Source organism: Anopheles coustani, chromosome X (genome assembly GCF_943734705.1).
Source record: "Anopheles coustani chromosome X, idAnoCousDA_361_x.2, whole genome shotgun sequence".
Classification (NCBI taxonomy): Eukaryota; Metazoa; Arthropoda; class Insecta; order Diptera; family Culicidae; genus Anopheles; species Anopheles coustani.
Window position 1 is genome coordinate 15,713,780 of NC_071290.1, and position 12,890 is coordinate 15,726,669.

The window sequence follows — 12,890 nt, forward strand, 5'->3', positions numbered from 1 at the left end:
CCTTTTGTTTCGCTCGGTAATGGATTTTGCTGATCGCATGAAACAAGACAACAACGGGTGTTAACCCCGGCCCGGTTAATAGTTACAAATATTAAATTGGACCTCTCGATGAGGGCTTGTGTTTTAGGTTACCTTAACTTTAGCTGCCTTTAGTGTTAGGCCAGGTAGTAGTAAAAAAGTTTGGTGTTTACTTACGTGTGTGTGTGTGTACGTGTACGCGAGGTGTTGAGCCTCTCGCCGTCCTCTCGATGTGGCCGCTTCGAGCCGTGCGAACGGTCGCCGTCGTCGTCGTCGTCGCCGCCGCCGTCCGTGGGCGCCGACGGCCTCTAACCAAGCCGGACCCATCGTCGTCCGCTAGCGCACTGTCCTTCCAACGTCGCTCGGCGGGTGATCGGCCGTTTTTTCGTGGCTTCCGGGCGCACCCGCGGCGCCACCGTCCTAGAACGGGGTTCCGGGATTGGTGCTAGGGGAAAGGCACCGCCAGTCACCGTACTATCAACACCAACACCAGCAGCAACACTTCTCGTTCGCCTGGTCCGACCGCTCGTGGTGCCAATGGTACTGGTACCGGCGTTCTTCGTGGCCGTGCAGTCTTTCGCATCCAACATAGGCGCACTGCTGAGACACCTCGTAGGTATTACTTCCGGTAAACTACTTCCCGCTACTTTCTATCACGTCTTGCTGCGTGCGCGGTGGAATTTTGAAAGTGCCATCCCCCCCGAACGAAACCGATGTTGGAAAATCGGACTCGGCGGAGGTCAGTTTCTCCTCCACGCACCGCATTAATGGGCAGCGAAGAGCCGAGTGTAGAGTAGCGGAGGGAGGGGGGCAAGTGGTTCCACGCCCGGAACATATCATTCACATGCTCGGCCAGAGACCCGCGACAAGCCTTCTACGGGGCTGCATTCTGGCTCGTACTTTGTTTGTTTATTTTTAAACTTTTAGTTTTGTGGTTTTCGGTCTTCGCTTTTTGACCATCAACAACCAACAACGCCTTCGAGGTCTCTGTCCGTCCAACTTCGTTTGCTGCTGCTGCTGCTGCTGCTGCTGCCTTCCACCTGCCTGTAGCCTTCATGTGCGCGAACTGTAGAAAATTACAGCCCCCCTCCCTCACCGTCTCATATCCTCCAGCATACGGTTGCAACAACGCAACCAAACAGACAAAACAGAAAAACGCATGATGAAAAATGAAACAACATCTTTCAACCTTGTGGAGCACCGCCGCGATCCGCCGTGTTCCGAATGCTCACCAAAGCGCGTCAGGTCTCCCCTCCGAGGGGGGGCGAGGGGGGTATCGATGGTGGCGTCCATTTGCGTTGCGGAAAGTATGGTTACACCACCACCACAGCCGCAATTTCGATGGCAATCCGTCACTGTGAAGCAAATTAAGCCTGCCTGCCTTTTTTGTTGCTTTTCCACCACGTCATCCCCTCCCCACTCCCTCCCTCCCTCCCTCCCTTTGGTTTGATTATGCGTGTGCGGATGCACGTCCTCCGGAGACACAAAACCTCAATTTCCAGGGCTTCGGCGCCGTTATCGAAAACGATCCGATGCTGCGAGGCTGGCTGGCTCTGATTCCATTAAAAATATGCGGCCAGCTAAACAAAGTCGTCCAGTTTTAACGTCCTTGGACACCGCGTTTGCAGCTCGTGCACTTGTTGTTACTATTCACGAATTGTGTATCTGAGTAACTGAGTAAGAATAAGTGAGTGATCTCCTTACTAATGAATGGATAGCATTAAATCACGCACGCGCAGTTGTAGTGTAATTTGAATTCTCCTTGGGAGCTTACTCAAACAGGGGTCCATGTATTTATTTGGGGTAATGAGAGCAAAGAGTAAATTAATAAACAAAATGTTATCAGTTTTCCGAGGGATCTGAATCCTGTGGAATTTTGATCTTCGTTTGGATTTAAAACACTGCGGCAAATAGTTACAATAGGCAATTCTTTTGAGATTCGAAACCAAGCTTTCCGTGAAAGAAGATTCAAACCTCTGTGATGGCTTTTAACTCAAAAAAATGTGGTGTAAAAACTGACGAAATCGTAGCTTATTGAAAATGAGTTGTCGAATCGTAATGTATTCTAGTGTTAATATGTTGCCTAGAAACACATGAGGTGAGGCATCAGGAGGACCTCCTGCTGACTAGGTGCCTCCCTCTTTCAACATCCTAGTCTTGTTCAAATGTTAGCATTATGTTAGGCTGCTTATAACTTCCAGCATTGTTTATTTAATTGACCTAAACAACTGTTTCGAAGTGAGATTAACAGGGACTTACATTGTTTTCAACGTTCAGTTTTGGCTGGATCGCCAGAGATTTTTCTTTTACAGAAAGCTTAAAAATATTTTTGAGTAGTAATTCAACTATCCTTCTTTCTATCTGCTGTTAAAAAGTAACCTCATATTTTTTAAAGAGTAGAAGAGATGATCGTAAGGACTCCGGTCTGGGATAACGCTAAACTACAGACAGCAAAAGTCTAGTCTAACAAAAACGACAGCGAAAGAAAAGTAATCGACAAGGGAAAAAAGTCTGCCAGGAGATACCACGAGACCCTAGTGCCGGAGGTTTGTTTGATAGCTTAAATTATTAGCACAGCTTTTAATTTCACCTCACATTTTGTTATCTTCGCAACACCCTTGTTATGTGATCCGCTGTTATATCGTGGGACGCTCGTTCGAATCGGCGTACGTGCGCTGCTATCTCAAATTTACACAGAGCAGAGGAAGCTAAGAAATCACATAACGTTTGCCATGCGCCGTGCGTGTGCAGCAGCTGGCTTGACTTTCAGGCAATTTCGAGTGGCGCTCATATAGATTTAACTGCCAGAACCAAGCCCGCGTACAATTTCAATACTTCTTCCTAAGTGGGCACTTTGAAATGAATTTGGGGATACAATTATTATTCAACTGAAGTACTTTCCAAACGAATTAAATAGGTTTTAGACAAATCCATCCGGTGGCACTGGTGAAAGTAGATTAAATAACCCCTTTCTTGAAGTACGAATAATTGACCTTGTTTTTGGTTCTTATAATCGTTTTTTATTATTAGAAAACTCTCTTATCTGCTGGTAACGTTTATTGTTATAAGCAATATGATATGTGAAGCAAACACTCGAAACCGCACAATCCAAATGAAAGCTGCTGTACAATCACAATAAATCTCTTTTGTTTATGTGAAAACTTGTTCATTTCGCTCGCTGTGATTAGTCCACAAGGGGAAAACATCTGCATAGCAGGAGTATTTGTGATAACATTTGACTTTCAATGAAGCCTACATAAAATTTGCAACGACAAAATACGTATTTTCAAGGGAATGTATCATTTATGCGAAGTCTCTAGTTAAATTGTGGAAGTGCTACTAATTGTGGTGGTTGGAGCGAACTGGTCACAACGTCGTGCGATCGTGGGTCGTTGTTAAATTCAAATTAAATCTGTGCAGTACAAGAGGCAAAAAGAGAGAGTGAATATAAAGAAGTTTGTATTCCTAAGATGAAGTGATGAGACCATATGATACCGTTGAATTCGTGTATTGAATGAACTCCACTCACCTACGATGTACGTTCGGGGTGTTCTAAACTGCGAAGGACGTGGGTCCAAACAATGATGGATAACCCAGGAATCGAAGGCAACGACATCTATCAACCTCAACACCTCACTCAACACCTCACACCTTCAATATACCGTGACATACAGCGACGTCGAAACAATGGTAGGGCGTGAATTCTATATGGCAAAAACAGGAGTCCATGGAGCGCTACGTGAATGTTGTCAAAACCCAAGTCGGAGTTGGTGGAAATCTGTTCGACTAAACAACCGGATGCTTCGTAAAATCTATATGATCCATCATAAATGGCTGTAGAGTGTTCGTGATACTTCATCTTCCTGAAAAGCTACCAGCTTCCATGATACCTGCAAAGCTATCGATTCCGTGGCGAAATTCTGATAACAAGGCAATTAAAAGCCGACCAAATTGATGTTCCTGTGAAAACAAGTCAATGCCTAAAATAACCACGGAGTATATAGAGATTCTAGTATCGTAGTTCTAGTAGTATATGTTATCCTATACCATAGGTGTATGTTACTATCAGGTTTTTGAAAATGCCAAACTTAGTGACGGAAGGAGTCTTCGCGCCTTTTTCTTTGCAAGAACAATGAAAGAACCATGAATGCTTTACAATTTATTGCAATATCATGCGGTCTAATTAAAATACCAAATACTGCTCAAATTAAAAATCTTAAACCCTTTCTGCTTACAGAGTGACCTGTGCACACTTGTTCCGCGGCCTGGTATGGAGTATGTGCCATTGAGGACTCCAGCTGCCGAGCCGTACCACTACCATCACGTCACCGATCAAACGAAGTCATTACAGGTGAGTCTTTAACTAGGGAATATCATCATCTTTGGAATGATTTCAATGTTCATGTTACGAGCCCTTAAGAAAGATTCAGATCATAAGAAATTTTATATAAAGTGGCTACAGGAGGTAATTCGATAGACAAAGAATGAAATAATTACAATTTTGATGATGGATATCAAAGTGACCTTTCACTCTTTAAGGCATCGCCTTTTAAAGAACGCAAACTTCATACATCTTTTTGAGGGTGTAGAGTGTCCGTCCTGGGTATAACAGGTTTGACCTGAGTTCAAATGACTAATCACATTTCGGAAGAACTTGAAACAAACTGAATCCACCAAAGCGAGCCTTTCCTGTCGACAGACAGAATCCCATCCATAGCCGGGTGGGAGTTGTCAGAAGAATCCCACATATGGTTTTTGCAGCGTGTGCCATTTCAGGCAGCACGAAAATGCGCGACCCTCAAATACATCCCACGTAAGTTACTTTTTTTTTGTTTAAATGATTGAGAAATAGATTGATCAACAAAAAAAAAAGGTTCACGCCGCGGTTGGGTTCTTTAGGGTGGTTTCTCCACACCGGCGGTTTTCCCTAGATGGCGACAAACCTCCTTTTCTTTCGCCCACACTCACACTCCGGGTTGGGGCCGTTCGTCTGCGGCAAGATGGCATCATATACCGTGCGCCGTAAACGTCGCTCCAGCAATTTATACGAAAAAAAGTGGTGAACACAAGCTGTTCGCAAGGGATGAGTGAGTGTTTGCCTACTAGGACGGGCCACCTGGTGCTAAAAGTAATGCAGAAATAGTTCTTACAAACACCCAACACCACATTCGACCTGTTGTTCGTGTGTACGGTGTCGGGTAGAATCTGTCACCCATGTTTTCACTCCATTACGATTTGAGATTCGAACGAGTAGAACAAGGTTTATCGCCTTATAGGAAGGACCGATGGTTTACTTACAGATAAACATAAATATTATACCAACTGGCAGATCTCGTAATAGGTACGCTTGTCGGAATCGCTTCAATATCATCTTCTATGTCATCTCCAAGTGTATTTTCGATACACAGGTGTTCATGGTTGCTTGCATCATTCTGTTACCGTGAGCAAAGTAGTGATAAGAATAACAACTCTTTTTTGGGGATGAGAATGTCATACTGATCTAGAATATTGGAGATTCTTCGATTCAAGGGATTCGAGTGTCAGAAGAGTAAAATTATCAACAAAAAAAAGCAAGTCCAAGAAGGGTTTCCGAGCCTCAAAGAAGCATTTAAATTCCAAAAAGGGATTCGAGTCCCTTTATTTAAATCTCTATGGAAACTCCCACGCTGTCCCATCTGATTCCTTTCCATTCCGCCTGAGTGAGAATCGAAATCGAAATAGTTTTGTAATTTGAATGCCTATTTGGAACTGGAATTGCTACTTGCGACATAAATCATCAAAGAGTTACAAAAAGAGTACGTCATGATCTCACAATAGATTAGTATGATTCCGTTGCCTCACCCTTTATAACTCAGTACGCACATCACTAGTACAACGCAAGATACCTTTTCTGAAGGGACGAAAGCTTCTATATTCGGTATCCTTAATATTTACCCCCCTCGCTTATCGCTCGCAGGAGTTACAGAATGAAGTCGGTGCCCTGTTGGAGTTCCGTGATCTGGTTATTGAAACCTTTCCCGATCTTAAATCCAAGATGGCTTCCTCAGCGGCGAACAGCACCCTCACAGGCATATCGTCGTCCTCTTCGTCCCTGGCGATCCGGTAAGCATTTGTCATTACTTTGACAAGAGCAGAGAGAGGAGGAGAGAGAGTGTATGAAGGTTGTTTACTAAACTGGAGCGCTTGTGGGTGGTACTTGTATCCTTAGGCGTGAGTGGGAACCGGGTGGTATACGGATCCGGCGCAAACTGATACCGAAAGACACGGGCAGCGGCAGCATCGGGGGTGGCGGTTCGAGCAGCACCACCATCATCCCGGGTGGCGGTGGCAGCAACGGTGGCAGCATCAGCAGCAACCACAGCAACACCGCCGGCCTCGGTGCGTCCCCCGGCTCGGCACCGGCGGTTGCCAGTGTTGCTGGCAGCAGCGGCGGCGGCACCACCACGACCGTCCTAAACCATCATCTGCAGCAGCAGCAGCAACATTCGCATCAACACCACCACCATCATCATCAACATCACCATACGCAAACACAGCATGGTAGCAATAGCAGCGGCAACCATCCGCATCAGCAGCAGCAGCAGCAGCAGCAGCAACAGCAGCATTCGTCGTCCTCGCTGATCCGCAGCCGAAGTAACTCCCATAGTGGTAAGAAGGAACCAAAGAGCGGTGAAGGCAACAACGGTAGTGTGATACAGGATTCCGGCTTCTCGACCGAAACGTCCTCCTCGAAGGAGACGCACAGTGCGGCGTCCTCAACGAGTGGTGCTGTGCAGGTAAGCAAAGTACAGAGATCTCTTAAAGCCCTACTCAGTTGGCAATCAGCAGAGAGTGCCCGGTTGCGTTTTTCCACACACTTACCTTATCTTACCTCGAAACATTTCTTCACCTCTTCCCCTCCGTTTTGTTTTCCCCCGTTTTCCTTGGCAGGGAGGTCTCATACTCTCTACGACCATCAATCGACTGGCGGTGGAAACCGAAGATGAACTGTGGAATCTGCTCGATGTGATACATAGGAAGGGCAGTCGGCTCCGGGAGGAGGTCGATCTGCACCTGGAGCGGGAGAAAAGTAGGGCAACCAATTTAGCAATTAATCATCCTTCCCACCACCATCATGCGCACCACCACCCTCCCCATCTACCCCATCCGCATCATCAGCAGCAGCATGTGGTGTCGGCAGTTGTTCCTCCTCCTTCTACTACCTCCAGTGGCGCAGTGGCGTCGGCCGGTGGTGTTGCTACCCACCATCATGGGGCGGCGGCGGCGGCCAGGATCGGTGGAAGCAGCGGCGGAAGCAGTAGTAGTCACAGCAGCAGCAGCAGCTCGGGCAACAATATCACCATCCACCACAGCAACCCGGCGGCGACGACGGCCACCAGCGTTGTGGCCAGTGCTGACGCCAAAAGCTCCACCACCGTTATCGTGTCGGGCGCCGGGCCGACGGTGGCCACCTCGGTGGCGGCCGCGAAAAGCTTCCAAAGCCAGCTGCTGCACACCACCGATCCGGCAGCGGGTGGTGGTGTTGTTGCTGCCGTAGGAGGAGGAGGACAACCGCCGGTGGACCACAATGTACAAATTTTGCGCAACGAGCGCGACCGGCTGCTCGACAAGCTGTCCACGTACGAGGCGGAAACGTTCGCCGGGCGCATCCGGGAGGCGAAGATGCACGACGAGCTCGAGACGCTCACGCTGACCATGCGCGATCTGCAGGAGCAGCTGAAGGTGGCCAACAGTCAGAAGGTCGAGCTGAACAGCAAACTACATGATCTCCATCTGCAAACTGTAAATAGAAGCGCGCCTAGGTACGTGTCGAGTCCAGTCGAGCGTGGGGGTGGTCTTTGCCTAGTGTTGGGTCAAGTAATACCTTTTTTGAAGTACCACACACCACACAGTAAAGAATACACCATCATTGATTTGTTCAGTAATACCTTTAAGTTTTCGTAGATTGTATTTCCCTTATATTTGTAGTGCCTAACTTTATTCCATTTCCACTGGACAGTTCTTCGTCTGTGCACAATTTTTATGTGAATCTCTTACACTTCTTTTGAATGGTCGTCACGAAACTTAAACTCAGTGTATTAAAATTCACTCGATATAGTGTTAGATAATGTTATCGCTATTTTATTAGTTGTTATTAGTGGATATTATATTTCTCTTTTTCCGTATCAACATCGCCTGCTTTTGAAAACACGGTATGACACTTTTACTGTGCTACCATTATTGTGTGTGGTGCCTCACTTTACTGTGCTGTGTGTGTGTGTGTGTGTTGGGTTGCACTCAGCATTAGAGATTTGGCCATTGAAATGAACGCTCTATTGAAATGCTTTTTCTCGATCTCCAGTTCCCCCGAGTCAATTAAAGTTCGTCAGCAACAGCAACAGCATACACCAATACCACCACCTCCAGCGTCGTCAGCATCATTAGCATCGTCATCGTCATCACCCGCCGATGCGCAGCAATCGCCAGCGCACGCACTGAGGGCGCCTTCCCGATACCATCTGCTGCAAGGAAATGGAAAGTCGTCGGCGGCACCACCACCGCTGCCACCACTCGATGATCCGGCCCTGGTGGAGGACCCGAAGACACCCCAATCGGTGGGCGGCGGCGCTGGTCTTGGGCGGCTGGATGCGCTGCTCGGTTCGCCGCCCCGCCTCCAGAAGGTGCGGACGCTCGACTCGAAGAAGATTGCCGCCATCCTGCTGGAGACGAACATCGTCGAGCTGCAGCGTCACCTGCTGACCGTGACGGTGCAGAATCAGGTGAGTGCAAGCAATCAAAACAAAACGACATCCGAAAGGGGGTGAAGTGCAACTTCATATCGGCGCGGGGCAGCGTCACCAACGCTGATAAGATAAACTGGGTGAACCTGTTGTAAACATCATCATACCCGTGCGTGGTCGCCGGGGAACCAACGCGCACACGGTTCGACTTCTAAACCGGCATCGAACTTCCTGCCCAGCTGGTTCCGCTCACTGGTGCGTTGCGATCCACCACCACACACTCACTCCTCTTGGCCACGGCTGTGTGCGTTGGGCGATACCTGCTGGGATGTACCGGTTGGAAAATTAACCTCCATCCTCGCCCCCCCTCCCTCGTCACCTGCGCGTGATTTCCGCTGGTGAGCTCGCGAGCTTCTTCACTCCGGATATTTACTTTTTCCCATCCTGCCCCGTGGGCGCTGCTGCGCGCATTAGGCCTTCGCCAGTATCATCAGCTCCCATATTGCATTCCACGCGTGGACGAGAGTGAGTGGTGGTGGTGGTGGTGGTGGTACCGCTACTAGCGCTTTGCACATATGGGCACACGACGACGGGTGTATCTCTCTATATACCCGGTAGTTTCGTCACCTGCTGCCAGCCAGCACCATAAATCGCCCAGCACAAGCACGGCCGTGGAGAAGAAAATGCCACTAGGGCACGGCAGAAAAGAGACCCGTGCGTGCATAAAACAGGACAAATAAAGGGAGGTAGGGAGAGAGAGAGAGAGAGATACGATGGACCAACTAATCGACGGCAGCAGCAACAGGAAAATTACAGCAAAAAGAAAAATTAAATACGCCTCAGCTCTCTTCGTTTTTCAACAACGCATCATCATGCTCGACTGCGGCTGTGGCGGTGGTCGGTTCAGCTCAGGCGGCCCCAATTACGCGGAAGTCGTGGAACCTATCTGCCTTCCATCCCCATCCGTTTCCTCTTCGAACGGCCACCGCCGCCGCCATGCTCTGGCAGGTTAGCAACCTCGATTTTTGAATTATTCACAATGCACAAGGCCGCTCCTCGTTTCGTTTCTTCAGCTACACCCCGCCGTCCTCCAGTACGTTTACCCCGTGCAGACGCACACACACACACACACCCAGTCATCATTCCGCACAATGTGTGTACGTTGTACTGTTGCTGCTGCTGCTGCTGATGAGTTCTTTGTCCGCGATTAGGCTTGCCAATCATTTCCCTCCCCGCGAGCACGAATTTGGCTGTCCAAAGGGTTGGGTGGGTGTGGGTGAGGGTGGAAAAAAGGGTACATTGGCAGCAGCAACTGCCCAGCGCCAATTGATTCGATGGGGTGCGTTCCGGCGAAAGGAGTGGTCGACGCCAAAATGGAATGTCAGGCAAACACCGACCGACCGACCCTCCGGACCCGACTCTCTGCGAGGTGGTGTGATGCACCGACCACTCCGCCGATCAGCTGTCTGCCTCCCGCCGCACCCTTGGATGATGGCCCCCCCGGGGTGGCGCACCAAGTGTGTGCCCATAGTGCACGCATATGTGGAGTCCACGCCCCGTGGGAAACAGCATAGAATATATGTGTCCGCCGTCGCAGAATAGTGCCAGATGTCGTCTCCCACTGGACGGCATGACCCTTTAACCAGCTGGAGCATCGCATACTACCCTTTATGGGTGGAATACGTACACCTTCTTTTAGCTTTCAATCATACCCTCAAACAATTTATGTTTGCTGTTGCATGATATTCAGTCGTGATAAGCACAAACATTTATAGTCTACAGCGTTTGTGTTTTGTCTATCGTGTACTAAATACTAAATACATAGAATCGTGTAGGAAAGGTTTTATTTAGAAGGTTAATAGAAGGTTTTATTCATGTCATGAGGAAAAGTTCTGACAACGGAGAGGAAAAGTTGAACCCGCACGTAAAACCCAAAGATTGTTTTGATTAAGATTATTGATCAAGATATAAGAAAAGTTTATTTTAACTTCATTGCAAAAGATCAAGCAGGAACAATCAAAATGCTAGCATGTCAAAACTCTGTCCACACAGCAGAACGCAAACGTTTGCTGACACATGTGTCAACATAATTTTGTTTACATCTGAGCATACCGTGAGTTCAGTACTCAAGAGGCAATGGATGAAATATTCAGTTTGCTTTGGTGTACAAAGCAGCTGGAGGATAAATGGTTCGGAAATTGTTTGTTTGAAAATGGCCGCATCGTACGTGCTTTATACGTTCAAGAAAAATGTACCGGAATATTGTAATTCTGACATCCGCAAGATAAACACACGTCAGCTATTGGTGCGTGTAAGTCGTCTTGATTTCAGCAGACGCAAACACTATATCGTATGAAGTACTTAGCATGTTCATTTGTTAGTTTGCATTACATTGGCCGACCAAAATATGGCGCAATTTTCGTCTATTTCTTTTCCTGTTTCATTTTCTACTTTCAGTTTTTTTCCCCCTTGTGCTATGTTATACTATTTCCCATTACAATTTTTTCGTATGAAAGCTAACTCGATTTCACAAGCGTTCCCCTGTTCGTGATCATCGTGCGCCTTACCTCTTATGGCTAAAAGAAACCAGCGTCCGTAAACTGTAAGGTGTGTCACGTACGCATCAGAAGGCCCTCCTCATTAGTCAAGTGTTGTTTTTTTTCTCTCTCATTACTTCTGGCCCAATAATCTCTTGGCGCTAGGTGGAAAAAGTGGTTGGCGGTTCTTATTTCCTTCCCATTTAAATTTAAATTCCAACTCGCCCCCAGATATTGAGCTCCCCTCCCGACTCCCCCCTTCGTCGCGGCGATGGCACTTTCCCTCCCACCTTTTTTTTTTGCTTCCCAGGTCTGTGACAAATCAAAAACGTTTTAAAGATAAGCAGGTCGTTAGTGTACGCGTGTTCTTGTTTTCGCTTCTTTTTTTTTGGTCGTGCCCCGTCGTGGCTTTCACCCTTTCGTTCCGCCCTATCAAATTATCCTATTAGTCAAACCCTAATTGGATGAGCGCTAGTTAAGTTATGAAACTATTCGGTCGCTGGTGTACGGAGGAATGAAACGCCGCGACACGTCGTCGGTACACGTGGTTCGTTGGGCCAGTTGGGAATTGTGGTTTCTATTCCCCCTCTACCCTCCCTTACCCCCTTACACGATGTGCGCACGGTGGCGTTTGAGTGCGGGAACGAATTTTCCAAGCGACCGTGGAGATGAATGTTTTATTCAGATATCGCTTCCTTGTTTCCCTTCCTCGTTTAATACATATCGAATTTCGATCACCACGAAGGGCCGAACATGCGTAGTAGTAGTAGTATCTTAGCTTGAAAAAATGTGACCTAATGGGTTGTCGCAATAAGTCACATTTTTGTGTCCCACCTTCTGCGGCAAAGGGTTTATCATGATCGCTTTTAATTAACCGGTGCTAGGACGGGAACGTCATGTAGATAATGTAGAACACAATGTTGCCTACTGTCGATCGCTTCCGTCCCCAAAGATCCGATCATCTTTCATTTTCTCGAGCACAACCACGAGAGAGCTCGATTTCCCGGCCGCAGAAACCCCGGCCACGAGCACGGTGGTGGTTGATATGGGAAGAAAACCGACCGAAATCGGCACACAATCGAAAGCTGCCAACCTGTTCCGATGATGATGATGATGGTGGTGGCGAGAGCAACTGCTGCTAGTCGCACCGCCGACCTTCGGGCAGCACGCTTTCTTTTTCCCCATTCCGCAGCTTCGGCTACGTTGCACTTGCGTACGTACAGTGGCTCAGGAACCGGTCATTTGGTTTGACATTTCATCAACCCATATTCCAGAATCTCTCTCCCATATAAAAGAACGATCGTTTGATACGAAAAATCCAGAATATAATTAATGTTAATACACAAATGAGGGAGATGTTGCCTTGCAAACTTAGGTAGAAAGTGAGGTGAAGATTTGTTTGGCAATGAACGTATTTTTGCGACATTTAGATAATATTTTCTAAATCAGGGGTCGGCAAAGTTCGGCCCGCCAACTAATTTTATCCGGCCCGCGCTTTCGGTTTCCTTATCCTCATCTGGCCTTGTCTAGAAAATTTATGTCGACCCCTGTTGTAAAGGATATCAAACATCGTTGGTGAAAGACAATTTTATTGGCAATGAGAAAAAGATACGAA

The 12,890-nt window shown here is 47.6% G+C and overlaps 2 protein-coding genes across 4 annotated transcripts in view; both read left to right on the forward strand.

Moving 5' to 3' along the window:
• LOC131269654 (uncharacterized) overlaps nucleotides 1–12,890 on the forward strand; it is a 114,151-nt gene that overhangs the window by 70,740 nt on the left and 30,521 nt on the right. The window lies entirely within an intron of this gene.
• LOC131269649 (uncharacterized) overlaps nucleotides 1–12,890 on the forward strand; it is a 35,889-nt gene that overhangs the window by 10,367 nt on the left and 12,632 nt on the right. For all 3 annotated transcript variants that reach the window (XR_009179013.1, XM_058272117.1, XM_058272116.1), the window contains exons 3-7: nucleotides 4,256–4,369; nucleotides 5,975–6,120; nucleotides 6,227–6,794; nucleotides 6,949–7,820; nucleotides 8,360–8,777. Coding sequence is in view for 2 of the 3 variants with exons in the window: in XM_058272117.1 (XP_058128100.1) it covers nucleotides 4,256–4,369; nucleotides 5,975–6,120; nucleotides 6,227–6,794; nucleotides 6,949–7,820; nucleotides 8,360–8,777 (2,118 nt within the window). In the remaining variant the exon portion in view is untranslated. The remainder of the gene's footprint in view (nucleotides 1–4,255; nucleotides 4,370–5,974; nucleotides 6,121–6,226; nucleotides 6,795–6,948; nucleotides 7,821–8,359; nucleotides 8,778–12,890) is intronic.